Source organism: Anopheles bellator, chromosome 2 (genome assembly GCF_943735745.2).
Source record: "Anopheles bellator chromosome 2, idAnoBellAS_SP24_06.2, whole genome shotgun sequence".
Taxonomy (NCBI): Eukaryota; Metazoa; Arthropoda; class Insecta; order Diptera; family Culicidae; genus Anopheles; species Anopheles bellator.
The window spans coordinates 84,192,662-84,220,647 of NC_071286.1; the positions used below are offsets into that span (position 1 = coordinate 84,192,662).

Here is a 27,986-nt window from a genome sequence, read left to right on the forward strand (position 1 = left end):
ACACTGTCTACTGTCAAAACAAAGTGCACACGAACAAAACGTCACATCGAAGGTGCTCCACACAAACAGCAGCATTTTACAGTGATGTGCAAAAGAAAACATCATGTGAGTTAAATGTATTTAAATAAAATTGAGCTTCTTCTTAGTTTCTTTTCTTTATTCAATTATTTCACAATAAACGATTGTTCATAGCATCGGTGAATTGAAGCACGCTGTTATTTCCCTCTCAGGATGCGTAGCGCCACCTATGGGCGACTATCGTACTGCAATTTTGAATCGGACCAACTGATTCGCGCTGCACGATATTATTACCATTTCTTTCCCAAAAAATGTGCAACTTGAACAAAAACCGGACCCTTTCATTTGGTTCTTTCTCCAACACTTTAAACTTTCTTTATTGCCTCAGCTAACCTATACTGCTGTTAGCATAACTTTTAAAACTCCTTACTTGGTCACTCGGACAGTCTTTGTGCTCGGACCCCGCGTTTGCACTGTCGTTTGAAGGAGAGTGTGCTCGGTTAGTTTAAAAAAATCGGAAACATATCCTATCACGACACTCATGTCTTTACGCGTACGCGCGGCCACTAATTAACTAGAAAAGTGCTCGGTTGCCTGTGTGCCTTGCCAGGTTGCCCCGGTAAGTTTCCTGCTGCCTGCTGAAACCCATAACCAGTGATTGAAAATATGAGGAAAAGCTAGCACCGGGGATGCAAAACGCGGGCCAGCCCCGCTCCAGGTGGGAGGGAGCCGAATCGGTTTGTAATCGGCTCCGTTTTGTCGGTGATGGTAGGTGGGGGCGGCCAGAGCATAGGCTCAGTGCGTCGGCGGTGGTAATCAACATGTGTATTTGTGCTGTAACTGTATTTGTGTATGTAGAATCACATCACGCATCCCATCTGCCTGAGATCCGATCAGCGGAGCAGCTGCTCCCTGCCACGCCAGTCCTGCGTACGATCACTTCTTTTTGTTCTTCTTGTTGCGCAGCTCCTCCATCTGCTTGGTGTAGCCGTACTGGTTGATTTCCTTGTACTCGTTGTCGCACTTCAGCAGCAGCTCGTACCACTGTTCGCCCTGCACCCGCGGCGCATCGACCGTTCCGCCGTAGATCGCGGGCAGGCACTCCTTCGAGATGTGCTTGTAGAGCGACTCGCGATCGGTCCCGTGAAAGATGATGCGGCTCCGCAGCTTCTCGCGCAGAATCGGCTTGAAAAGGGCAAACACCATGTTGAAGATCTTTGGCTGGTTGATAATGTGAATGCCTTTAATGCGCAGCGGCACCGCGTCCTGGAGCCAGTCGACGATGCGCTTGGCGAACGGCGGCGTGAACTGCCAGGCCTGCTGCAGCGTCAGGCCGTCCATATCGAAGATCACCACCGCGCCGTGCACTTGCGTTTCCGGTTCGAGCATCGCCGCCTCCAGGAACAGGACGCACCCCTTGAACACTTCGTCCAGCGTGACCTCCTTGTGTTTCCAGTTTTTGCCCAGCTCGAGCAGCAGCACACGGCGCCCCAACTGGTCGCGGTTCGGAAACACGGCCAGGATGTTCTGCTTGAAGATGTTGGCCTCCTTCGATGGCATTAGCTCGTTGTACATGTCCCAGTGTTTGATCTTGAACTGGAAGTACCGCTGGATCTGTAAAGCAAGGGAATTAGTCACATCGACTCCGAAGGGCTCTTCCCGTAGCCCGTAACCTACCAGCTCGCAGGCACTTTTGGCGTAGAACTTGCACGGTCGAAGAAACCGTATCATCCAGTCATCGTTGTCCAGCGGCACCACCAGGCCTTCCACTTCTGTAATCGATCGAAAGGATCATCACGATAATTTCGCTATTTAACAACCGTTTTGGGGGATTGGGACACCCGGTGACAAAACAAAACACAAAACCCCGAGTCACTGTCGCCAGCGCCGGGCGGGGTTTACAGTTCCTAAATAATTGCGCGCACTTTCAGCATCGTCACCACCTCGTCGGAACGAGGTAATTTGCAGGCTTTGCGCGGTCTAGGGGAACTGAAAAAACCCGGGATGAGTAATGATCAATGCCCGTCTTTCGCGGTGCCCAATAGTCTGACGCAAGCGAGAGAACCCATTACTGATCGGAAGATCTTCTCAACCTTGGGGCGAGTTGGGGACAAAGAACGACGAAGCCACCAGGAAGTGCAAGAGCCGGTTTTGGGGTGTGTTTACGTTTTGGAATCGCTGGCGAATGAAACACAAGCTAAAGCTAGCCGGTTTGCCAATTGGAACGGCGAAACCTGAAGGTCTTAAGCTCGGTTAAATTTAATGGGCCTAAGCACTGCCTAAGCGCTCACAAAAATCGTTTACGCGTCTTACCTTTAAGCAGAATCCGAAGCTCGGCGACCGAGGCATCGCGGATTTCGGGCGTTTCACGCAGCTCGTTCTTGGCGACCTCCTTGCCGAAGGGCGTCAGATCTTCCAGCTCGAACCGGAGCACGTAATCGCCCAACTGGACCGATGGCAACTCCTCTACGTCGGACAGCATCGTCGGAACCCCTGTGGGCAAGGGAAGAGTCTCGGTTAGATGATTGGTTGGCTTCCAGCATGGCACCGTTTCCGTTGAACGCTTTCAGAGCTATCATTTCGCTGCTGGTGCGTTACTTACTCATTTTGAATGGATTTCGTATTTCGATCGGCGACTGTTACTGGTGGGAGATTTGAATTTCAATCAATAATAATTCACTCTCGCTCGCTGAGCAAATGAGGAACTCTCGTTCTGTCTCTGGTAATAGTGGCCGCACAGGGTTTAAAGTGAAGACGACCCCAAGAAGGTCAGGCACGATCGGTACGATCTCACCAAACGGAGGCTCAAACAGATTTGGCAAGCGCACCTGCGAGGTGTTAATTTGCTTCTGACTCTCTCTCTCCCTCCAGCCGGTAGATAATTGGCGGAAGCCGACATTCAACCGGACCTCCCCGGTTGAACCGACATTCAAACGTAATTACCCCCGCTCGCTAGGACCACCGCTAGAGCGATCGTTATCGCCTAAGCACCAACAGTGATCTCCGGGGTGGGGCCAAAGTTCTCAGGCTCCCATAGCCATCTTCTCAGCCCTTAATGGAGACCCCGGAATCCACGTGTCCACCAGCGTCACCAGCGCTCCAGGGATGCTCCCTTTGGGGTGGCCACTGGTGGCTTACGTCAGCCAATCGAGCGGGCTCGCGTCGTAATTGGCACACAACAACTTATTGTTTATCAGTGCGCGCGCCCGGCCACGGTGCAATTTGTGGCGCTCCCCCTGCGCGCGCGTACCGTAATGTTAACCTGATTTCACGGTCCCTGTTTCGCCGCTCCGGCTGACGGAAGGGTTTTGCGTAAGCAAACGGACGCACACGATCTTCCCAGCCGCGATCTTATCGGGCTTTGCGATCGAAAACTCGGGCGACCTCGTTTCGCCCAGAATGTTGTTAGTTTAGGGCGACCCCGTTTGGTCAATATTTAAACCCAAACGGCGCAAACCACGGGGCGCGGGGACAGCTGGATCGCTTGCCGGGTCGCCGTCTTTTTGCAGTCGCGATCGCGCAAAACATAAATTGCACCGCACAGCACACGATGACCGTTGGCACGAAAGAAACCCGTTGACCATAAGCAGCATTCACTACTGGCCACTCTGCTCGGCCTTACCGAGCCGAGCCGAGCCGAGAGACAGGTTGTTGGACCCTTAATGGAGCGCCCCCGTACTGTATGAAATGTAGCAAAACCTGAAGTGTTCTAAACTTAGTGACACCGACACCCAACCTGTTGGCACCAGTTTTGTTTCCGGGGAACGCGGGACCCCGGAACAAGTCAAATGTTTGGGGATCGAATTTCAAATTTCACTGCGCCTCGCGACTCGCGCTCATTGTTTCCGCAAATGTCACGCAGATGTTTGAATTCGTTGTGACCACAAACGAGACAGAACGAGACAATCCTGGCGCTCCTCCGAAACTCCACTCACGGTTTCACACACCGAACGGGGGATCGCGATCGCGAAAACGTGTGGCAATATACGAACTCGCACCGGTAAGCGATCTCCAGCAACTGACGGGAGGTGGCGATCGATGGCGCGGCTATATAAAAGTTCTGAGCTCACCTGGCGATGGCGGCGGCTGCGGATTGCGTGCGTTGGTATCGGTTAATGCGGTGAGCAGCCACCAGTGCTCACCGTGAAGGTCAGCGGTGAGCCGAGCCTAATGAGCATTGATCACCGCTCACCGAGGCGCTGCATTGCAGATCACAACTACTACGCCGTGCGGTGCAGCGTTTCATCATGCGTAACGTGGACGCGGATTGATCGTTCGGAAGAGAAATTAAGAGCTGCATAAAAAAACCAAAACAAACCCACGATCCGAGGGGTGTGCTCGAGAGATCAAGGCTGCTGCATTCACTGCAGCGGGGAACGGATGAGGAGTTTGCGCTGACCACTATACTGTGACGAACCAGAAAAAGCGGTCATCCTTCAAAAAGTCAGTGTGGAACGGGTAGAAAGAAATGGACCTGCAGCAGTAGCGGCATCGTCACAGGAGAGCCTGTGCCGTGATTTCACGGGGAACTCGAGGAAGGCAACGACCTGCACTGCGAGATCACGGCCGGTCACACTCGGCATTGTCCGGCGCGTGAGTCGCGATTCATGCAAATCCCTTTGCCAGCTGTAGCTTCAAATCTTTGGATTCGGTTTCACGTGCCCCGAGGTGGCCACACCACAGGAAGACATCGCTTACACGGGTCGGCGACTCAAGAAGCGTGAAATTTATCGTTTGCTCAGCGATCATCGAGCCAGTCCGCGATCGGTCAATACGGGACCCGGTTGGTAACGGACGCAAGCTGTTATCCAATCGGTCAATCCGCCCCTAAATCGTGATCTTCTATGGCCCCGCTGTAGTGCGTCGGGTCCATAAAATAATGCAATTGCTTTATGAACTTCTCCAATTAATATCTCAAGTTGTTTGCCCTCGTCTACTGCTTAGGTGCTTCACAACTGACGCAAGTTCCTTTGTCAGCCATTCGCACGGAACGGAGAACCCACTCGTGGTCTAAGGTTAAAGGTTCGTGTTGCGTGCCGTAAAAGAAGTGTGCCGAGCTGCTGGCATTCGGTGCGCCAGTTCCTGTTGCGCCGGAACACGATCGCGTGGCCTCTATACACCTCTTGCGGTGTGATTTACATCGAGGAAAAATAAAAGCACCGAGCCGGCCATCGGCCATCGGTGTTGAGGCGGTGATGAATTGGTCAGGCCCGCCGATCGCTTCCGAACCGCACACTTCGGTCAGCTTCCCTGAGGCAAACTGGTTGATGAAAAATTCATAACCGCGACGACGACGATCACTGTCTCGATCGCGTCACGCGAGAACACTAATGCGGACCGGACTAGGGACCGATCGTAGGTCAGGCGGCCGCGTCACTCCAGAGTCCAGAGATCGCGAGTAGCACACACATGGTGAGTCTCGTGGCCGATGACCGGATCGGAGCATATTATTAGCAGACCCCGGGTGTAAACAACCAGCTTCGAACGGCGGGTCGGAGGATTGGCAACCCCGGCAACGGCCACTTGTAAGGAGCTGCAATTCCAGAGGGAGTACCCGGTTGATCAAAGGTCGCCGTGATGACATAATACCGTGTCCGGGGGAAGCCGCGGAGGCGGAGGTCACTTTATTATTTAATGCACTCGAGAGAGCAAACCTAATAACAGCTCGACAAGCGCTAACGACAACGCCACTGCAACTTACCCCCGGTCGGTCTGGAACGATCCTTTCCTTTGGAGCACTTGATCTGCAGCCGTCGCTGAAATTGCTTCGTTGTTTTTTCTTGTTTTGCTTTTCGATCACTGCACTAATCCTGATGTTTCAACGATCATCACCGGCAACTGTAAAAGTGAGTCAAAAGGGTCAGTTAAATCTCTCGTCGCCTAACGGCACTGCGTTCGAAAGGGAACCCGGAGCCAGTATGGCAGTCCAGCGGTCAGACACTGGCACTTTTGTTTCCCCCGGTCACGATAACAGAGTGGCCCAGCAGGGCTTGTGGCCAGATTGCAGCAATCAGTTGGAAAATGGCACACACCCTCCGAGCGATCTGTTTGTCCTCGCTCTCTGTGTGGGCCACCGTTTTTATCGCCACCAAGCCGGGTAGTAGCATAACTCTAATGACTAATCGACAGGCCGAGCGATGGCCGAGATGCGACACAAAGGACGCACACACTTGGTACTCGGTCACAGATCCGTGGCTCGGGCCCCGGTTCCCGATCTCGGACACGCACGACACTTCCGGGCCGGGTTTCTCGGAATTCACGGTTTTCACGAACCACGGCATGACGCATCACTCTTTCACTTGCATGTTGTGACAGGTCGTCCGTTGCCCCTAGCAACGAGCATTTCTCCCGCAGAGAGAGAGCGCGCTATGCGCAATGCGCAACAATTCCGCAAGACACACGTGGCCGAGAACGGGGTGAGACAGGACTTTCGCTCCGTTCTGCGATGGGACCGGACCTACCACACTCTCTGTCGTCTAGCGCGAGGAAAGTTGTTTGGCGGCACTGGCGAGTTGGGCATCGGAATCGCAACTGAAGCTGGCCCGGCCCGTACCGTATCGATATATAACTCGCACTACTCGGGGTGGCCACTTACTCTCTGGACCTGGACTGTGGCCCCACAACGCGCGCGGCCCCCTTTCGTACGCGCTTTCGGTAAGCCTTTCATTCTCGCGCCACACGCTGCGTATAAAGATTTCGTTTCCGGGTTTCCGGGGAGGGCGGCGGCCCGGGTTGACTGGCAGAAACAATGCGCAGAGAAAAGCTCGCGATGCGTTTGTTGTTCCGCCTTTTTGCTAATGCTAATTGTGGTCAAACACATACACGTGCACAGCGCCGTACTTTGTGCGCCGCCCGCTGTAACGGTACCCGGGGGTTCAGAGGTTAACCTGGGGGGGAGGGCGAAGTTTTCATCCGGCGGACTGAATTAGTAGAGACACGCAGACACAATGGAGACTAGCGGAGGGAAAGATTGTGCACTTTCCGCCACGTGGCGCAACCTGGGGCCAGCGTGACCCACGAGCCAGTGTTCCGTCTACCTTCTAATCACTTCGAAAGACACTAACAGGCCGCTGGCACGAAGTCACGGTGCTAATGGGGCAGGTTCTAATTAGTTGGCGAAGCTCTGTCTCCGTTCGCCAAAAACTCCGTTCTCGAACCGGCGGCAGCGTGTGCCACCGTTCGCGGCAGAAATGGTTTGCAGACTGAAGAAAAGTTCCCGGTTGAAAGCCCTGCACGCGGTCGAGGACCACCGGCGAACCAGCGGCAAGAAGGTCGAAGGCCGGAACCGAGAGAGTGCGCGCTCGTGCGCCAATAGCGCAACCCGGCGTTCAACGGGTTCAACGGCGGGGCATTCAAATTTCGACGACAGTGCCTAGAAACGCGTGATGGCCACCCCAAGCGAAACAAGGCACTTTACGGCACTGACAGCGAAAGAGAGAGAGAGAGAGAGAGAGAGAGCAAGTGCGCACGGAGGTAACCGCATTACAGTTTGAATTTGCCACCCGTCCCGACTTGGTCGGAGCCACCCAAAAGGCGAGCTGAAAGATTCATATTTATGATTTACACAGGCACACGACACTGGCGCGATTGCCAAACTCTGTGTCCGACCTGTGGCTCCGCAGACGCGGTTGACTCACTCACGGTGGCTCGGTCACGCGTAAAGTGGACTGGCCATGATGACCCTACCGCAAGGTAAAGAAGCGACCCGAACCCGGGCGCAAAGTTTGCTTACACGCAACCACGGGCCGGTGCGTATGTCGTGCCCTCGACTCGCTCGTTACGCAATCGATCCGTTCAATTCATAAAACGAGGACCCCACCACAGACGGCGGCCGAATCGAAAGCTACGCCCGAAATCTGGTGGGGGGAACTGTACGCAAGATCTCATCATTGGCGTGTCGGAATTATCGGAACCGTTTCCGGTGTTGGTTATGATGGGAACCGCGGAGAGAGCGAGCCGTGATTTGCGCCAAAATGAAGTGCCACAAAGAAAACCCCCGCCTGAGCCGATCGATCGTTCCGGAGCCAAGTGCAAAGTGCACAGTGGGGTAGGGTTTTCTTTGTAGGTTAATCAGATGCACCCACCTAGCGCCACTTGGTTCATCGGGACAGCTGCGTGTGTGCGGGAAATCAGTGGCCACTTATCGCGGCCATCAACTACTGCACCCGGATGCGCACCCGTCACCGTCGCCACGTGATTAGATCGGTGGCGCGTTGTTTTGCGTTGCTTCCCGGTCGACGCGAGCGAGTGAATGATCGACCCTTGCCTTGTCGATCCATCGTTCCATCCCGCGCTCGGAGGGGTCAACGGATAATTGAGCCCGAGATCGAGCAGAACCCGTTGCGAGAGTCGAAATGTACTCCGCAAAACAATGGAAAGCGGGGGCCAAAAGGCCAACCCGCGGGTGCCATGCTTATTTTAAAATATGTCTTTTATTAGATTACTTATTGTATGTGTCTTGCTTTTTATCGTTATGTGTAGTACTATTCAATGGCTTGTTACGCGTGAGTATTTAGCGAATTTATTGTGCCCCTGAGTGCCGTCCTCCCGCGGATCGAGCCAGCCCCATTGGGTGCATCGGTGTGTGGTCAAGGAATGAGAAGCCGCGGAAACAAATCTTACGAATTAACGAATCAACAATTGAACACGAAAGGTATGAGATGGTGGAGTGATGGAATAACCGAAGGAGCGCGACCGGGAAGCTTGTCCGCCGGCCGCTCGCCAAAAGGGATGAGTTTGATGGATGGCCTTTTCGGACGAGCAGATGAGGGAATGATTACTGTTTAGCTAGAAAGATGGTTACAATTAATTAACAAACGTTGCCATCCGGCGGCCCCAAACTCACGTACACTCATACAACACGCACACATACAATATCACACACCCCACATTCATCCGGTCCGGTCCGGTCCCTGGTCCCTCCTAGAGCTTCTTCTCCCTCGCGTGCCGCTGTTGCCAGTGCAGCAGCGAGTAGTGCTGCCTAAGGAGATCCCGTTTCCGATATCAGTTCTTGGCGGCACTAGCCACATTTGGTTTGATTTTTTCGTACAGAAAGTCCTGCATCACACCGCGGCCCGGTATCCGTAGCTTGTGCTGCACAAAGTGGAACTGATCGCGCGCAAACTCGTACAGCTCGTTCTCCATCTGCCAGATCGGGGACTCTTTGATCCGTGCCACCGTTTCCGGGGTCGGTTCGACTTTCGACTTGGTCCGGCGGAGGTGCGACTTGTTCGACTTCTGGAAGTGACTGACCGCGCCGCGGTACAGCCGCGGCAACGACAGCTCCAGCAACTCAATGAACTCGTCCATCTCCTCCGTCAGGCCCACCAGGAAGTACTCGCTGACGAGATTGCGCTTCGCTTGCTCCAGCGCCCAGCTACTGCCCGGGTTCCAGCACTCGGCGTGGTGCCCGCAGAAGAACGGTATCTGAAGCCACATGTTCGTGGGATCACAGTCGGGTTTCTGCTTGGCGACGCACTCGTCGAACGTCATCGTATCGCCGGCCCGGTGGCGCACCAGGTACGGCCGGTAGTCGTCGCCGTAGCGCAGAAAGTAGTAGTACGAAACCAACCGGTCCAGCGGCTGCCGGATCAGATTTATGTACATCGGTTTCGCGGGCATACCGTATCTGCGGGTCGGAAGGGTCCGTGTCGGTTAGTGTGGTGCGGGAGAACGAGCGGACGCCCGGCACTTACTTTGAAAAATCTAGGAACGCCATGTGTCCATGGTAGAAGGCGGGTTTCATGTTGTCCCATGCGGTAATGTTGCGCACGAACTTGAGCTGATTCGGTAGTGACAGTACGTGCATGTTGGCGGTAATGTTAATGTGCAGTACGTGGAAAGCATTCTTCTTGCAAAGATCGTAAGTTAGATTGACGAAACTGGTGCTACCCGTTTTCGGAACACGGTTGTAGATTATCACAAACTTCTCGTCGTACTCTCGGACCGTGAGATCGTCCGTTGGCCGGATGCCCGTCGGAGGTTTCCCAAGCCGCTCGTCGCCTTCCACTGAAAACGAAAGGGGGAAAGGTTAGTTGGCAAACCAAATGGCCACCGCGGCGGGTTCGTGCTTACATTCACGGAGGCGCAGCGTCAGCCTGTCGCCTACTATGACCTTTGCCGAAAACCAGTGATAGAGTAGAATAAACACAAAGCCCGCAGTAATCAGGACGAGTAGAAAAAAGTATTTGGTTGTTATCATTTCCGTTCGATTCCGGCCGCTGTCTGGCCCCCGCCTGCCACCGTTGAGCACTGCCGCGCCCCGTTATCGCTTCGGGGACCAGGACGAACAGACGAGGCACACGATTTCGCGATTCGCTGTCAAGCTTTAGCACTTTTCCCCGCTGTTGCTTTGATGGTGCACCATTTCAGAGCTCGTGCCCACCACCGGACACCGCGTTTTCCGACCACCCTTAGACCCACAGACTGTGTCCGCGGCCAACAAACGGTTTCCTGTTCCTGTTGACTCCTTCCACTCCGAAGTAAATACTGCGTGTGCCTGTGTTTGTTCAGCTTGCGGCTAAAGGGGCACTCACGGAATGTTTATCTTTTTGACAGCACCAAGGGAGCTCACGCGATCGAAAGGGGTTATTGGCGAGAGTTTTGCGGTAACATTGCAATCATCGATTAAATCATTTGTATTAAATCGGGAACATTTGAATTAAATCGGGACGAGATAATCTCTGCCAAGCGAACGCGGCGATTAGCGCCCCTTTTTTGCCGCACTCATTGGCTCATTGCGGGCAACAAATTCACCACTGTCAGTTGGTTGTCAGAATTTCACCTCGCAGCAAACTCAGTTCACCACGGCTGCTCGCGCATCAGAAGCAGCATCCATCTCTTGTCCCGTCTCTTTGTACGCTGCAGTTTTGTGTTTTATTGCTTCGCACCCGACGGTAGGCGCTGCAAAAAGTTCTGGGTATTGATTGGAACTGACGATGCAGTGACTGACTTGCGGATTTTTCCAGAGCATCACCGTCGAACGCCGTGCGCTGACAGGACGCCACCTAACCTTACAAACAGCGAGGGGAACACCAAACAAAATAGCACACAGAATGACCACCGTAATCCGGCTGAAGCGACGGGTCGATGAGGACCCACTGAACGCGTTCGTGCTGAACTGCAAACGCCAGCGCGTCGCGGGAACCGCTGCCGCCGACGAGTCAAACGCAAACGCGGACGAATCGTCAACGATCCTGAAGTTTGCTGGCACCTTCACCCAGGTACCAGGCAGCCTTCCTGCCGTCGATACGGGTTTAACAGTGTTTCGTACCATTTTAGGCCGACGGGATCACGTCGCATCTCCAGAGCATTCACAAAGACCAAGCGAAGGATGCAGTTTCCCGGGTGCACCGGCCAAACATCAAGTCCCGGAACAGGCTGGCGGCGAAGCAGCACGCACAGAACGACCGTTTCCGGATCGTGAACTGCACGCGGTCGCTCACGGACCAGACGGAAGCCGTGGCGGATGGAGGTGGCAGCATTCCGTCGTTGACCACGATCGTTGACGTCGAACGGGACGGGGCAACCGCCTCTGTACCGTCGGCGTTGCCGTCCCTAGATCCGATGACGAGTGTCGCCCCACAGCCAAACGCAGCCCAGTATCAGCAGCAGCAGCAGCAATCAGCGGCGGTGGAAAATTTTTCATACGAAAACGGGGTCCATTACGTGTATGACCTGTACGTGGCCGATACGAGCCAGAACGCTGGCCACAGCGCCTACTTCACCGACAATCTGGACGATCTCAGGTTGGTGCTGATAGAAGACGCATACTTTGCATTCTATTCGTTCATTTAAAGCTTTAGCGAAGGCCTTAGACTGGTGTGCGAACTGTAGGGGGACCCCCCGGTCCGGACTGGGGCGTTCGTTGGTCGGCCTTCGGTTAGTTTCTGTAGTTATTATACGCCCCCCCACTTCTGGAACTGCAGCTAGTGTTAAGGAACATAGAACAAAGCATGAAAGCATAAACTCTCTTATCGATTAAAATATAACCTAATGGAACCACGCTGTGATGCGCTGTCCACCGGCAAGTGGCGTGACATTGACAAGTTTGGCTGAGCGTACATTCCTTTCGTGTTTGGTCTATTGGTTTTTCTTTGCGGGGAACACGGGTCCGGGGTGTCCTCTGGCTGCGTCTCTCTCTAATGCCGTACGACGATTCGTTTCAGCGTCATGGTTTGTGAGGATCCACTGTATGCGTGCCACCGCGGGGGACTGGATTCCGACGATTCGAGCGACACCGATTCGGATGACTCGAATGCCGAAAGCCACTGGCGGAACGAGTACCCGGACGAAGATGACGACGCGCGGCTCGACGGTGGCAGCATCGGCGAGGATGACATGCGCCGCGCGGTGGAGGAGCTCGATTTGGGTATGCTAACGGGGTCGGGGGTCAGTAATGATGCTGGATGTTAAACGAGTGCCCTACTGGTGCAGAAGGTGAGCGGGAGCTTTCTTCGGACGACGACGACGATGGCTTCGTGTACCCCAAGGACGACGGCGGTGTCCTGTACACGGACGAAGAGGAGGACTCGCAGAGCGACACCGAGATCGATCGGGAGGATGTGAGACGGTACGGAACGGCCTACGCTCGCTACAAGGCACGCGTCTTGCGCACTATGGAAGGACGTGATGAAGAAAGCAGCAGCACCAGCTCGGAAGAAAACTTTGATCTTTACGACTGAAAAGCGAGATTCCGGACATTAGGATTGGTGTGCTGTTATGAATGAACTCGGCACTTTACGGGTAACCTCAATTCGGACCAGCATTTGAAATATATAAATTTATAAGTAAGTCTGAAATTCCCATTATCCTCTTTGGCTGTGTTCCACCATCTTCGAAAGCATCTTAGGAGCCGTTGTAACAACACACTCGTCCTTGGTTCAAATCTCCCCGTCGGCCGCTGTTTATTTGACTTCATGTTTGTCCCTTGCTAGGTTTCAATCTCTTCGGCGCGCTTTTTGGTATCATTGAGAAATAGAAAAGTCCAAGGTAAAGTTCAACACCCTCGAGAAATGCGTGAGCGGAGTTCCGTTCTATAAATAGCACACTCCGTTTGAAAGCATAACATGGGCAAACATGTATTCTGCATCGCTTATGCTGAACGTGTTGGTAACCACTTCGGCAGCGCGAACGCTCACCACCGATCGAACGTGAGTTCGAATCCCAGCGCGCCATCCCGACGGCGCGCTTGTCTTCTTTTACAACACACCACCCTACCCTTGCTAACAAGTGTTCAATTTTAATCGTTTCATGATTAATAATTGGTCAACGGCAAGGCACAGCAAAGTCACTTTCCACACGGGCAGAGGTTGTCTAATTAATCTGACTCGTACTTAAAATACCAAGACAAATCACTCGACGACAGAACCCATTTTTCTTACCACCTTTTTTCGTGTCACAAAAACGCGTACAATGCGGCCATTTTTATATTTGTTGAATTGTATTCAATAATGTGGTTTTCTTCAGTTTTATTTCGATCTCCGAGAAAATGGTACTTGCGCCATTAAGTGGTGGTGAGTGGTTAAACGGGGGATTAGCTTCATTTGTTTGGGGGCCACCTTCAGGAAAGGTATTAAGGAAAGATAGTGTTTCTACAATTATTGTTCACAGGATGAGACTCCCGTCTAGCGCCAACCCGTTTGGGGTTTGGTGTTCCTGTCCTTCCTTTACCTCTCTCTGCCGGTTATTGTTTAATTAATTTTATTTCTTGTCCGCGCGTGACACATCAACACATCATCTACCAGGGTTTTTGTCCCTTTTTTTTTGATTTGCCAACGAGTCGGTTTCAAATTCTTTGCCCCTCTCTGTCGGCAGAAATCAATAAATAATTTATTGTCATTTGCTTTTCGATTTCCCTGTCCCAACCCGACCGTAACGAGGGTCGTTCCGTTCCACTCTCCGCTTATGCCGAACTGCCGGCTTTAGAGTCAATATTTAGATGCTTACGGATGTGATTGTAGATGTCCAGAGCATGGAGAAGGATTATGCGGAAAACTATTGCCGAACTATTGTGAACGTGCTTCTAACAACTGTCTGGGATATGACCACGCCCCAGTGCTCATTTAGTGGCGCTTCGACCCCATGTTATGTCTACTATGGCCGACAGTTTCCTCACGCAGGTGGGGGGGGGGGATTTGAGAATCTCAATTCCGGAAAAGGGATTCACAGCGGATGGCTAATAGAATGTTTTATCTGTTTTAAGGAATTAAATTCGAGCTTACACAATACACGACGGAACTGCTACACGTTGCGCTATACGCGACGACGACGACGACGACAGGATTATGCGGATTTGATATTTCGGTTCCCTACGGTTCCGGCCTCGGTTCCCTCTACTTAATCGCTACAAGGTAGTACAATCATAACTAACGGTAATCACATCGTGTGCGGTCTGTCGCCCCGGAGCTAGGTCTACAGTGTATACAATGTTCCTTGTTCTTATCCTCGGAATGTGATTGTAAGGGGTAAATGGGTTGACCCGGAGCGGATATTGCAACTCAAATTCGCGAGCTGGTCGCGCCGCACGCACCTTAAATGCACAACTGGCACGCAATTGCAGTGACAATCCCTGGCCGTCGGAACAAACGATAGAGCAAAGGGCTTAAAAGCTATACATTTACACAACTCTAGCATCTATAGTGGTTGGTTGTCTAAAAACGATTAAACACTTTGGTGTAAACTCACTTCAACTAAACAAAGCTTTTCGCGACCTCCACAACACACGACCTCATTGCCCCTCGGGAAGGAAACAGAAACGGAGATAGAGAGAGAGAGAGAGATAGATAGAGAGGAAGTATTGTCTCATGTGCGGGGCGGGGTGCGCAAATGGTCAGCAGCTGAGCGGAGAGATTAGAGCGTATACAGAGTTTTAGACGGAAGTTTCCGTCGCCCGGTTCACCGCGACCGTTACCGCGGGGCTCGTGGCCCCACTGCCACCAGCGTTCGGTGAAACGGAGGCGCTACGTCGGCCAGCACCGGAAGTGGGTTGCCCGGCCGCCGCTGCCGCCGTCGCGGTACTGCCACCGGCAATGGCCGCCTTGCAGTAGAAGTTCTTGTGCGCAATGTACGTTTTGGCGTAGTTGAACGTTATGTCACACGTGTCGCAGTACTTTGGCCCCGGCGGTAGATGCTCCAGTGTCAGCGGCACCGGCGGGGACGGTGTTTTCGCGCGGGTCGGCGTGTCGGAGCGCCGGAGCGACACGTGCGAGGACGAGATTGCGTCACCGGTCGTCGTCATCGTCGGGGTTTGAGATTTCGGTTTCAGATTCAAAGAGGAAGGTGGCGACGGTGACCCCTGCGGCGAGTTGAGCGAGGGCATGTGCGGATCGATGGCCTCCGTTTTGACAGTGGTGGCCACCGCCGGGGTTGCTGCCGAATCCTCCATGCAGACGTCCACGTTGATGTCGGCGGCCGATTCTTGGTCACCACCACCCGACGGTGACGGGGACCGATCGTCGATCGGTTCCGTTTTGATCAGGCTACAATCGGGACGGACGTAAAAGGACGTAAAAGATCGCGAACCGGGGGTCAATAAGGCGCAAACGATACCGACCTGCTGCTGCTGCTGCCCGGTCCGGGGGTGCTGGCGATCGGTGGCCTCACAGCCAGTTCCACTACCGCGCCAGCAGGGATCCCGTTGTACAGGTCTCCCGTGTCCACCCCGAACGGTGGTAACGCCCCAACGGAACGGCCTCCACCATGCACTTGCTTGATATGCTTGATCTAAAAGAACGTCACATTAGAGAACTTGCCACTTGCCAGGTGAAGGCACACGGTGCTTACCATATTGACCCGATCGCTTGTCGTAAACGGACACAGCTCGCAGTGGTGACGTACGGTGGCCACGGGCGATGTCCGCAGGCCACCTCCGTCCGGTGCCGAGCCGTCTTGCGCGAGGAACTTGTGGGTTGCCGAAGCGAGAGCGGCAGCTGCGGCGGCCACGGCAGCCGCATTCTGGGCACCGGCCGGCGGTATCTCGATGCCGTCCTCCTCCAGGATGCAGGTGATGTAGTTCTCCTCGTTAAACTCGCTCGTCTTCTTGTCGAAGTGCATCCGGATGTGGGTACGCATGCCACTGTGGAGCAAAAAGGACACCGGTTAGTCAGGCGGCCGGGGAGGACACTCGTCAGCGGAACCTACCGTAGAGTGTTGCCCTTGTACCGGCAGATCGTGCAACGGAACGCCTTCACGCCACCGTGCGTATCCATGTGCCGTCGGGCTTCGGTCGAGTTCGGACTGATGACCTCGCAGATGGGACACTTGTAGGCACCGTGCCCGGCGACCGTGCACGGCAGGCCCGGTTCGTGGACGCTTTTGCACTTCGAGCACCGCTCCTTGTGCGGCTGCGGCTGACTGGCCGTAACGAGCTGACTGGTCGGAGCGACACTCTGCAAAGAGAGGGGCCGTTAGAGACCCGTCACGGAATGCTCGCCCCTCGGAGGACTTACCACCGGACCGCCGACGTCGATCCGCTTCGGACAGTAGTACATCTGGTGGGCGGTCAGATTGTCCAGCGAGGTGAACTTGATGCCGCACGCCGCACAAATCAGCTGCTGGTAGGCGACACCGGCCCCGACCGGTGGCCGCGATCCCCCTCCGGCCACCGTCGCCACCGGTGCACCGCCCGCCGAAGGACTCGTGCCGGTCTGGGGCGAGATCGGTGGGCTAACCTTGGCCCCCTCGCCGCCATCGTCCTGGTTCCGGGCGGAACAGTAGTGCTTCTTGTGGGCCAGATAGTTCTCGTACTTGCAGAACACGATGTTGCACTCCTTGCACTTGGAGTCACCCTGTTTGACGAAGATTTGTGGGGCCGCCCCGGACGGCAGAACGGACGCTCCGGCGGACGCCGCCGTCGGGGAGATGCTGTTCAGCAGGGGTGATATCTGCGGGGCCTGAGGCTGAGGCTTGCCGTCACCCGCCGGGGTCGACAGTCGTAACGCCAGCTCGACACTCTGCTTCGGGGTCAGCAACGGGTGTGGCGTTGCCCCCGGGGCCAGGATCGATAGGTTGAGGCTGCAAACCGACGGATCGCCGCTGCCGACGGCCGACAGACGCAGGGCTATGTCCGCGGGCAGCAGCGGCCGCATCAGTTGCTGCTGGAGTGTCATCGGCGACAGGGACAGTGTGGCCGCCGGCCCCAGACCGCCGTGGTGACCGGCGGCAGCGGCTGCAGCGGCCGCTGCCAGCGCCGCGTTCGAAGCCATCGGACCCGGGCCCGGGGCACGGGGACTGTTGGAGCGCCGCTTCGGGGACGGCGTGAGCGGTGGACTCCCGGGCAGCGACGGAGCGCAGACAATCTGCTCCGGCGTGAGCGAGTCCCCGCTGACCGACAGGTTCTCCTTGCCCTCCATCAGACTGTCGTAGTCCATCCGCTGGTCACCGGAGACGGCCGACGACAGCGAGAGCGAGCGCTCCCGGAGCGCTCCGATGGCGCTCGGGGAAAACCGTCGCACGGACAGATCCAACGGAGTGGTCGTAGACGTCAAGGTAGCTTCCCTACGGTAGGGGGGAAATCGATTAGATTAAGATGCATGGCGAAGGTACCGACGGGAACTTACTTGTTGGCCGAGTTCTCGCGCTTGTTGAGTGCCTTCAGGACCTCACCGGTCGATGAGGCTGGGCCGCCCGGAGTGGCCGCAGCTCCCTGCGTGCTGTGGGAACTGTTTTCGTTCGAGACGCTCGGCGTCGTTCCGCGCGACGGGTGCTGCTGCGAGGGGGGCCGCTGAGGTGGTCCCACCTCAGCGTGGCCCGCACCGGACGCACCGGCTTGGTGGGCGACCTGCGACGCCAGTGACATCGCGATCGGTTGCAGGGTTCCGTTTTGAAAGATGAAACAGGCCGACTCCGGATTGGCGACCCCGGGTGCTAGCGATGGTCTGGAAGGAGGGATCAAACGGATTAGCGGATCTGTCTCTCGGGTCCCGGGTCCTCGGGTTCCGGGTCAGTTCTTACAGCAATCCCGGGATAACGCTGGCACCGCGAATCAGCGAGTACGGTATCACAATGATCGGGTTGGTGGGCAGCGCCAGGAACGGTTGCTGTGCCGCGGCCACCGGTGGTGTCTTCGGCACTTCCGGTGGACTCTGGGAGCCTGACTTCTGCGCCGAGCCCGGTTTCGGGGTCGAGTTGTTGGATTGCTGCCTGTGGCGGAGAGAGAGAGAGCGGAAGGTTAGCAGGGAGGTCCAGGAACCTACAGGACTAGGACTTACCCTTCGCGGTGGCGCGAGCTGCAGTAGTGCTGCTTGTGGGCGCGATATGTTTTGGTGCTGGAGAATCGGATATCACAATCGGAGCAGTACCGATCGACCTGCGGTGGTGGCGCTTGTGCCTGGGCCACCTGCTGGGGCTGCAGTTGCTGCTGCTGCTGCTGGTGGAGCACCGCTGCGGCCGCGGCCACGGCTTGAGCTTGGATGAGCTGCAGCTGCTGCTGCTGCTGCTGCTGGTGGTGATGGTGTTGCTGATGGCGACCGGTGTCATCGCCGTTGACGGAGGACGGCGTCGGAGAGGACTGGTGCATGCGCATGTGGCGGTTCAGGGACACCTTCTTGTCCGCGCTGTAGGAGCACTGGGAGCAGGCGTACTGCTTGCCCGTCTTGGCCGCCTTCGCCGGCGGTTCCCCCGAACCGTCACTTCCCGGGTGAGCGTTCTTGGTGCCACCACCACCGAGTGACCCACCGGAACCCGAGCTCGCGGTTCCAGCGGAAGACCCCGTTCCTCCGCCGGCACCACCACCACCACCACCATCGTCGGATTCCTTCCGGTGCGAACAGTAGTACGTCTGGTGGGCTTCCAGCGTCGACGCGGACGAAAACCGGATACCGCACGGTCCGCACACGAACATCGGCAACCGGGGAGGAAGTTCGACGACGGCGGGTAGGGCCAGGGGACCGACGAGCCCCTCCGGTCCCTTGAGTGATGGTTTGCGCATCGACGGCGGTGGAGGAGGTGGCGGAGGCCCCCCGGCGATGGCCATGTTGAGGGCGGCGAGCTGTTGCTGGGCAAACTCCGCAGCGACCGCGTCCGCCTCGCCAATGTTCTTGAGATCCTTCGCGTCCGGATTGGCGGCCGGATCGGAAGCGAGGGCCACGTTGAGCCGGAGCATCGGAATCGGGGACGTTCCGCCGGGCGATCCGCCCCCGGAGTGGGACAATTTACTGTCACAGCGCACAGGATCCACCGTTTCCGCCGGTGGTTCCGAGTCCGAGGGCCCCGTTGGCTCGAGTTTGATTTCACGCAGCGAGGGCGATCGCACCGTGTCCTCGGAGGCATCCGCCGCCGCCGCCGCCGGGGAAGGCGTCGCCGTGGGTCGCACCGGGCCCTCCTCAAGGATCCCCGGGTCCGTTCCGTTCATCCCGAGACACCCGCTGGCGCTACTTCTACTGCTGCTCCGACTATTGTTGTTCATCAGTGTGCTGCTGCTGCTACTGTTGCTGCTGCTGGTGGTGGTGCTGCTGTCGCTATGGCCGACTGTTGCATCCTGAGACGCTGGTGCTCCGTTTTGTTCCGCTGTACCCGGTGGCTGCTGTTGCTGCTCGTCACCGGCATCCTCATCGTCCCCTGAAACCGGAACGGGAAGAAACGGATGAGCAAAGGGAGCACGGTGATGAGGTGACGCGATTCACGCGAACATTAATCATCGCCGGTAACGGTTGAGTTCAATTCCGCTCCCGAGCGGGCTTCCCGAAGGAACTCGCCCGGAGCAGCATATATCACATCGCGTTCGGCGCGGGATGGGGCTTGAAATTAATGTCGTCTTCGAATCCTGGGGCCTCGGGAGCATATAACTCTTACGAGTGTTCCCCGGGGTAATTACCGGGACCTTCGGATTCGCTTCGTTTACGCTAATGACGACGTTTCGCGGTGCGGTGTTAATTGAGAACCAGCTCCACTGACTGGGGATCTGACTCCTGGGCGCGGGGCCGGGTCGGGCCAGGTTCCGAATCGAATTCGCATCAATCGAACGCCCTCTGAACACACGGCGAGAACCGGCTTCCGGACATGGCTTCGAACCAGAAAGTGAGGTGAGCGTGCAGCAGCGAGACACTAAAAGGCACGATTAATCAACATGCGACCGACCTGGCATGTGTGGTTCGGTGGCACCGACGAAACGCGAGTGGCCGCAGATGGATTCGAGGGTAATTTATGCTAAATGAGACATTCCGCTTAACACGAATACGGCTCGATATCTGCAAACGCTTATCTGGTTCCGTTGGCCCGGGACGACGTTCAAGACGGTTGAAGTGTACGCGATGAGCCACTGAAACTGTATGTTTCCCGGGCACAGAGCCTAGCCACCTTCGATGGCTGCAGTTCGATCATGGAATTTGAATCAAAAAACGGGCAGTAGACGAACCAAAGCCTACTACCGATATGACAGCAACCGATTGGAGACCGAACCGATAATGAGCAACGAATTTGAGATAGGATTGGCTCACTCATCGATTAGATTTGAACTTTGCCAGGAACTCAAAACATCCAGGAGAGCAACGAAAAACCCGGTCCCGCTCAAGGTGGCTGTTGTCGAGGAAATCGCGATGAACGATATGGTTGGTTGGGCGGACCCGCGAGGATTGAGCCACCCGGACGGGCCCCAGAAGCCTTCAATTCGAAACAAGAAGTGAGAACTCCGGACAAAGTGCCATGCAACGATCGCGGGTGGCTCGCTCGGTTCCTTCGACGATGTCGTACTCCGCGAGGCCGTATCGCTACCATCTGTATGTGGGTCGTGGGTACGCCCCACTTGAGAGAGGGACCCACAGGGATCAATTAAGCAGCAGGAAGCGCAGGGACCGCAGAGACCGCCAACGATACGCGGGGCAGAGAAACGACAGAAGAGACCGGGACCTGGACCGCGGTCGCCGGCGGCGCAACTTCGAACAGATATCGTGAGTGAACAGACACGAAATTATGCATACCCCGCGGTCGAATCCCCGGTCGGGCGTTTCGGTTTTTGGGTGAAGCGATTGATTTTTGTCCCGTCCGTTTGAACGCTCGTTTCGCGCTCGTGGACTTCGCCCCGAGCCCCCGGGCGATACGGATTCGCCGGGGTGTGTGGGGTTGTGTGAAGGGCGTTCGGGTTCGGGCTATATCTCGTCCTGTGGCTTCGCTTCAAGTGTGCCAGGGCAGGGCAGGGAAACACAGAGCGAACCGAAATGAGTTCGGAAACAAATAAAATAATGAGTCGTTGCACGATTCCTTTTGGGTTCCTTTTCTTTGGTTTGTGGACAACGGCAACGGCCATTTCCCAGCGGCCCATGATTATTACTCGGCCCGGTGTCGCCGCATTCCTTTTTTCCGTTCGGCCACTCCAAGCCGTTTAAATATTCTGAAGACGTGCCTCGCGAGAGCGACTAAACCTTCTGACCCGGTCTCTCCGGTCTGCACACCGACAAATGGGAAAGCTAATGGAAAATGGAAATTACCCGGGCTACGAATGCTGCACGGGGGACGGAAGTGCTAAGCAATTTGTTCATTTTCTTTCGCAAGGACCGCAAATCGGCCCGCGGGACCGCCGTGGACGCGATCACGATCACCGGGCAGTCGGTCGGTCGGATCGCGGAGAGCGCAGCTTGGTCACTTTAATTAGTGGCGGTAGGGAGGTGGGAGCGGTTGGCCGCCTAGAAGAGATCACAGTTCGGAGGGGTTCTATTCCGACGACTGGCACGACTTGTGAGCCGCGATGAGGACAATTTGTTTCCCAGCCACCGAACGACGCGATGACACGCCATCTTTCGACAGATCGCAACCACAGCGGGAGGGCTTATAGGCAACGGTTAGTGATTAAAACCAGAAAGAGTAGAAAGGGCCCGGTGGTGGGCGCTGGTCCATCCGATAATTTCCATGGCCACCTTACCCAAAGGCACCTAATGCGCCCAGCAGGATCCCCGAAAACCGCTAAATCTATTTCGTTTGAACTTGAGCGGGCTCAGGCACTGGAAACTGGAAAGATGCCGGCCGTTCACAATGAAGCCATCGGTGCGGCGGATTTTCAGAGAACCGAACCGGCCGAGTTCGTCCCTGCCAGACTGCAAAGCGCCGATACAAACACAATGCACGGGGGGGCACCGGCTTCGGTAGCCTTCGGTCTAGGCGTGTAAAGTTCCGGACCACATTTCTTTCCGCAACAGTATCGACCAACACGTGGTCGGCGCGGTCCCGGTGCATCGGACACAAAGGCGGATAACGTCAACGGGGCGCGCTGCATTGTGGAAAAGATGACGGCGAATTAGCCGGCGTTGTCCCAGAGGAAGGTCCGTCGTTCCGTCGTCTCCGGGTCCGGCGACTAATCAACCTTAGCATCTGGCCGTCGGTCGTCGCGGTCGAGCGGCCCATGATTCGTCCCCAACGCCAAGCCAAGAGATTCACGCCTCGTGACAGGGACGCGCGCGGGCATACATCTTTCAGGCCCGGTGCATAAACCAAGTGCACCACGCGGCGGCACTGCAAAAGATTGCACCTTCAGCGAATGCAGATTACCGGATTCCCGGAGAACGGGGGATGCGCCTGCCACTCCTTTTTTGGGATCTTTTCGGACGCTCCAGGTCCGGGCGTTCGGGCTGCCGCTCTGGGACGTCGTTTTCTTCAACCCACCATCATCGGCCGTCGGTCAGTTGGGCCGGTCCCCGGACACAGTGCCCCGGTGACGGTGTACGGTGGTTAAATTTATTTTCCATATTGATGACTTCATTTCGACAAACACCCGGCCGCCCGGTCCGAGATTGAGGATTGGCTGCCGGGCCACTCGGGGGAACCGTCAGCGCAAGAGCCGCTTTGTCGCTGAACGGTGGATCATGAAATAATTAGTGGAACCGTTTGCAGTGGACCCGGGCTGAATAATGTGTTCATCGTGTCGGCCGGTATCGTGGGGTTCTCGATGGGACCGGCAGAGCTTAGCCGTAGTGGCCGTAGCGGAATATGGTGTCTCATTAGGATATCGAGAAACGGACGGGGCGACACTGGGCAAAGGCTTAGGGTCTAAGCCGGGAAGGTTTCCGCTTCACGTCACAGGCGATCCGTTGTGGCTTCTTATGTGTAAACGTCGAGTTGCCGACGGCAATATTTTAAGCGGTTTTTTCATGATCGTTTCGAAACCCGGCCACCGAAGTATGTGAAAATATTACCACCACTTGACATACGTTCAGTTTCTCCTTTCTTTTTTCCCCTAATTATTACGGCGCAGTTCCTAAAACCGAGGGCACAGCAAATGCCAGAAAAAACGGTACGGTTCAAGAAGATGACAAGCGTAAAATGATCACATTAGGAATTTGTGCCCCAAACCGCTGAAGTTTCAAATAACGAAACGTACGACTGTTTCTTCCACCCCGAGACAAGTGGATGCCGCGGCGAAGAACTGGCTCAATTGTTTCGTCATTCAAACGCGCGTTCCTCGCGCTCAAGTGAGACATAATTCTGTCGCCTAGAAGGGTATGAAAATTATGACTGGGGTCGGTAAGTCGGCGCCAGGCCCCGAGAACCGAATAAAAACTAACAATAAACAAACCACGACTAGACGTAAGAATAATTTATTGCGTTCCTCACTCGCGCGTAACGCTTGCTGTGATCGCGAGGACCAGCAATCGTCATTGCACCACACTCCACACTGACGTCATATATTGCCGATAGCTTTTTTCTAAACATTAGACTGAGTTTATAATATGTGGCTTGTATGATTTGGAATTCATGGCGTAAGAAACCCTTGAACTCGAATGCTCCTACGCCACTTCTGTTAAGTTGTTTCCTCAGCCGCCAATACCTCAGATAATTACCAGGTTTCGGAACGAACCGCAGTTCCAATTTGTCATGCATTTCCCATTAGTGGATGACTAATCGTTGGATTGTAAATTCCACAACATCCCAGTCACCGCTGAAGGGTTTCGCTAAGGCCGCTTAAAACACTTTTCGTTACAGGGACGCTTCATTGGCGCAAGAGTTTTTACATCCAACCCGCCCCAACTAGCGTGGTGAAGCAATAAATAAACGAGGCCAACTTGTGATTAGTTTCTGCAACTCTTTTCATAATTTGTTTTCCACAGCTTTGCAGGTTGCGGTTCTCATTAGCCGATCGTCCCTAAAAGGGTGCCCACCATAAACGGGGGGTGAAGTGAACACTCCGCCTGAGTTCGCGTTTGTTGCAGCCGCCGACCACCGCAGATCGTCTTCAGGAGCCCCCTTTGTACTCCATACCAATATTTGAGCTCGCTGCCGGGGCTGCCGCACGCCGCGTGTAGAAGCAATGTTTTCCTTCGGAAAACAAACATCGCCTACTGTGCAAGGAGTAAACAAATAAGCGGCACTCGAAACGGACGCAAGTTGATAAGGCAAGTGCAAATGTTTGCCGCTCAATAGTTGCTGGGGTTAAGTTTTGTTTGTCAACTCCATCCGACTTTCCAGTGGGGGGGTGCTGAGCGATTTGATTGAAAAGAATTAATGAAACCGCCACTTGAACGCAGGGTCAACGTAAATAACGCACAACGTGTTCGCAGGCTTCAGCACCTCCATTGGTCCCGCTGCTTGGTCTTGGTGTTGGAAATGGTTTTTGCGCTCGCCGCGATCGTCGGAACGCGCTATCACCTGGCGGGTGCACTTTATCACACTGCCGCCCGCTAATGTTCGAGTCATGTACGGGTGCAGATTAAACTGTACTTTATGTTTCAATCATAAGCATAAATTTGAAGCGAACCTTTCTTTGTCGCGTTCCGGGGAGGTTTGCATAAGGATACGCAAAGTCGTGCACCGATCAAGTGAAACGGGGCAACGATCGGCCGCTGACCGGCCGCGGCGACTCTGTACATGCTTCTTCGTGGCGCACTGATTGGGGAGTCGTTGGTTAACTTTTCGCCAATTTCATACATCATGTAGCTACATCTTCTCCGCTTCCACGTCGTGTCGTGCCCCGGCCGCCGCCGTCGTCGTCGTCGTCGCGGAGTCTCACAAAATGGACACCGGGAAATGGGATGGAGATTGATCAGCAGCAGCACCGGACGAGGGACCCACTGAAGAGTGCGCGCGCGGTGCGGCCGATCAGTTTCACAAGAAAATTGAATTAAAATTCTCCACCCTGGGCCCCGAAAGAAGCGGCGGCCACGCTCGCCAACGATTGATAGCCTCTTCTTCGACACCAGCCAGCCGCCCCCCCCGCCGGGGGCCCGCGATCTTTAGCATAAAATCCTGCGGATGTTCGCGTGTTCTGCGCCCTCTCGCTCCACCGGTCCCAGCCCAGCGCATTATGCTGGCGTTCGTGGCCGGTAGTAGGCGCGTGGGCGCAGTGCGGCACTTTCGCATGATTCGCAATCCGCACATCATCATCATCATCATCATCATCGTGTTGCATGGGTGCAACATCGTTCGTGATTTGTTGGTACACCCCGCCCTGTTCGGCATCCCGACTGGCGGACGAAACTAGAAGCCACATTGTTCTCGGGGCTAGTTTTACGCTTCCGTGCACGCTACTATCCTTGGGGTCCCCGCGGACGACCTGCTCGGAGAGAGAGAGAGAGAGAGAGAGAGGGCGAGGGACCACCGTCCTGGGCCACCAATGTAAACCAGAACATCACGAACTTCTTGTAGCAGACATTTACGGACAGCATGTAAAGCCGTGTCGCGCGGGGACCGCCCTGGCCGCGTTGGCTCGCTCACTCGGCAGCCTCGGAGCCGATCGATGAATATGTCTCGAGTGTTGTCGCGACATACGCGACAAGCTCAAAAGGGTAAGTCCATTTCCCCAAACTCTCTCATCGCCCAAGCGATAATTATCGTCGACAATCCGATGCGCCGATGTTTCGTGTGTTTTCCCGAAAATGTGTATGTGCGCGGCCAACAACCCAACACGGAACGGCGATGTTGCTGCCGCGCTGCTCGCCGAAGCGCGATAAGCCGGTACGCCATCTGTGGAAGGGGTTCTGGGAGGCGACGAAACGAGAGACGCGATTATCGATGGTGGTTGTTGGCAAGCTCGGGAGGCCCCCGAGCCAATCCTCGGGCCTCGGGCTGGAAGGGTGTTTCGTAGAAACGGAGACACTCCGATAGGGAATCTTCCCGGTGGCCGCGGACCGCCGCGAGGATGCTAATCAAAACCGCGAAGCCTGGGCCTGGGGGCTGTTCTTGGAAGAGCCCCGTGAGCCGAGGGAAATATTTATATTTCTCCACGGCACCGGCACCGGCCACCGGGTGATTTCCATTCGCCATATCTCGCCTGACCCCCGGTCGATCATTATTCGTTCCACCGGCCGATATGCAAGCCGCGGGCCCCGGAACGGCAGAACCAAGCAGAATGCAGTTTCTCGCAATGGTGGCGGGCCGCGTGGCGGATACGATCGAACCCGGGAAACGACCGAGGCGGGGGCGAAGGGGAGGACACGGGGGAGGGGGTGTGCAAGCGAGCGCGGACTCCTCCTCCAATCGGAAACACAATCAAAGCCCACCTTAAGGACCCGGGCACGGTGCAGCAGCCTGTAGCAGCGCAACAAGTAAGGGTTCTCCGCTCATTAAAATAATCAATTGTACTATCGAAACGGTCACAACACACACCGTTTGTATGTATGTACTGTGCGGGGCCAAAATGGGGGCCCGGGCCCGGGCCACTGGAACTAATGATATCGATGTGCCCGATCCCTGCCCGCGTCCCTTGCCGGACCGGATGCTGGCCGCCGAAGACCGCGGATTGCGATTCGATTTCGCTTCGCTCCCTTCGCTCCGAGGATCCGTCCGAGCGCGTTGGCCAAGACACGGAAGCGCCGGAATTGAAGCACAATAACGCGAAAAGTGAACTCCGAACGGCTCCGAGCGCTCCGGTGATGATGGTGGGCCAAGGATGCGCCGATACGCCGCGGCACACGAGATCCCGCCGGATACCGAATACAGTGCCGAACCGAACCCAACGTAGTCCGTGCGGAGAAGGTCACCGTATCGAAGAGCCCAAAGATACAAAAAAAGGCGAGAAAGCTGGCCAAATACGCCCACACAGAGGCTTTTGGGTTGGATTCATCTTTTCGGGTGAATCGAGAGCCATTTTGGCGCGGAAGACATTGAAGATCGTTCGGCCAAGATGGTGGAGCTTCGTGGTTCGTGGCACGAGACTTCGGTGATAGCATTCCTTCGCGAAGTGTCAAACTCCGCGAATCAAGCAACCATTGAATCAACTCTCGATCCAACGATCTAGTAGTCATAGCGATGATTGAAGTAAATTAGTTTTCTTTATCGGTCCTTTTTAACTAACACCACAGTTTGCAGCAGCTTGGTAAGGAACGAAGGAAGAAAAAACCGTCGAGCAATTAGTAAAACGGATTAGTCCACGAGCTATTACAGTTATTTACGATCATTCAATATAAAATAAGCCAATTTGCGGTCGTTTCTCAGCGGATTCCAACCCGGCCCCACCGTCGAAGGTGTGCCTTCCGTCCAAGTTTCGCCCGTTGCCGCGAGTGCAATAAATCCGATAATTTAGTAAAACTATTCCCGTTCGCCCGGTGTTCGCCCGGAAAATTCGACGAAAGTGGCGCGCTTGCTCGGGCTGTGTCACGGTCGACGTGTGGTGCTAATTTCTCCGGATCCTTCCGCTGGGAATCGGAAGAAAAGCAGGCAAGTTCCAGCTTCCAGTGCCGCTCTGAGTTCGCTGGTCATAAAAAATGTATGCAAATCTATTTTTGATAACAAAATTTATTCATTTTCTCGACCTCTCGACTCTCTGCTTCCAGTGCGCTCCCGAGCGCACCTCTCTTATCGTGGTTAACAGGCGTACGAGCGAAAAAAAAACGCCGCTCGCAGCTCGCGGAATCTTGGTGTGTGATTTCTGCGGTCACCACGCCGGGGGACGTGTGAAAAATCTTCCCCAAAGAAGGAGGCAACATAGAGCGCTGCAGATCCCGTTTTCCGTTTTATCGAACTTCGGTCCCGCTTTGCGACGGTAACGTGAACCGCACCGGGTTGAGGTGTTTTTTTCCCGTGTCCGTCGTGTGTTTGTGCCATTTGAC

General features: G+C 55.3%; 4 protein-coding genes across 8 annotated transcripts; 1 reads left to right on the plus strand and 3 right to left on the minus strand.

Moving 5' to 3' along the window:
- Window positions 1-369: 369 nt before the first annotated feature.
- LOC131211581 (retinaldehyde-binding protein 1-like) lies at window positions 370-6,502 on the minus strand. 5 transcript variants are annotated; one of them, XM_058205110.1, is made up of 5 exons: window positions 6,480-6,502; window positions 5,720-5,856; window positions 2,332-2,511; window positions 1,696-1,790; window positions 370-1,632 (listed from the first exon to the last, which is right to left on the minus strand). In XM_058205110.1, exons 3-5 carry the CDS (start codon window positions 2,498-2,500, stop codon window positions 955-957), a joined length of 942 nt encoding a protein of 313 aa, XP_058061093.1. In that variant the 5' UTR covers window positions 2,501-2,511; window positions 5,720-5,856; window positions 6,480-6,502; the 3' UTR covers window positions 370-954. The 5 variants fall into 5 exon arrangements, with proteins under 5 accessions (XP_058061093.1, XP_058061088.1, XP_058061090.1 ...); XM_058205105.1 differs by lacking the exons at window positions 5,720-5,856; window positions 6,480-6,502 and adding exons at window positions 2,621-2,660; window positions 3,954-4,038; XM_058205107.1 differs by lacking the exons at window positions 5,720-5,856; window positions 6,480-6,502 and adding exons at window positions 2,621-2,660; window positions 3,966-4,029.
- Window positions 6,503-8,482: 1,980 nt separating this feature from the next.
- LOC131211580 (heparin sulfate O-sulfotransferase) lies at window positions 8,483-10,480 on the minus strand. Its single transcript, XM_058205104.1, has 3 exons — window positions 10,093-10,480; window positions 9,714-10,026; window positions 8,483-9,646 (listed from the first exon to the last, which is right to left on the minus strand). The coding sequence occupies exons 1-3, from the start codon at window positions 10,217-10,219 to the stop codon at window positions 9,022-9,024; spliced, it is 1,065 nt and encodes a 354-aa protein (XP_058061087.1). The 5' UTR covers window positions 10,220-10,480; the 3' UTR covers window positions 8,483-9,021.
- Window positions 10,481-10,828: 348 nt separating this feature from the next.
- Window positions 10,829-12,747, plus strand: LOC131209802 (probable RNA polymerase II nuclear localization protein SLC7A6OS). The gene is made up of 5 exons (XM_058202943.1): window positions 10,829-10,913; window positions 10,986-11,240; window positions 11,299-11,765; window positions 12,186-12,388; window positions 12,454-12,747. Exons 2-5 carry the CDS (start codon window positions 11,073-11,075, stop codon window positions 12,699-12,701), a joined length of 1,086 nt encoding a protein of 361 aa, XP_058058926.1. The 5' UTR covers window positions 10,829-10,913; window positions 10,986-11,072; the 3' UTR covers window positions 12,702-12,747.
- Window positions 12,748-14,887: 2,140 nt separating this feature from the next.
- On the minus strand, window positions 14,888-19,123 carry LOC131209627 (zinc finger protein ush). Its single transcript, XM_058202737.1, has 8 exons — window positions 18,228-19,123; window positions 17,971-18,159; window positions 17,577-17,894; window positions 16,467-17,514; window positions 16,159-16,406; window positions 15,802-16,093; window positions 15,572-15,741; window positions 14,888-15,497 (listed from the first exon to the last, which is right to left on the minus strand). Exons 1-8 carry the CDS (start codon window positions 19,118-19,120, stop codon window positions 14,888-14,890), a joined length of 3,768 nt encoding a protein of 1,255 aa, XP_058058720.1. The 5' UTR covers window positions 19,121-19,123.
- Between the last annotated feature and the right edge of the window lie 8,863 nt (window positions 19,124-27,986).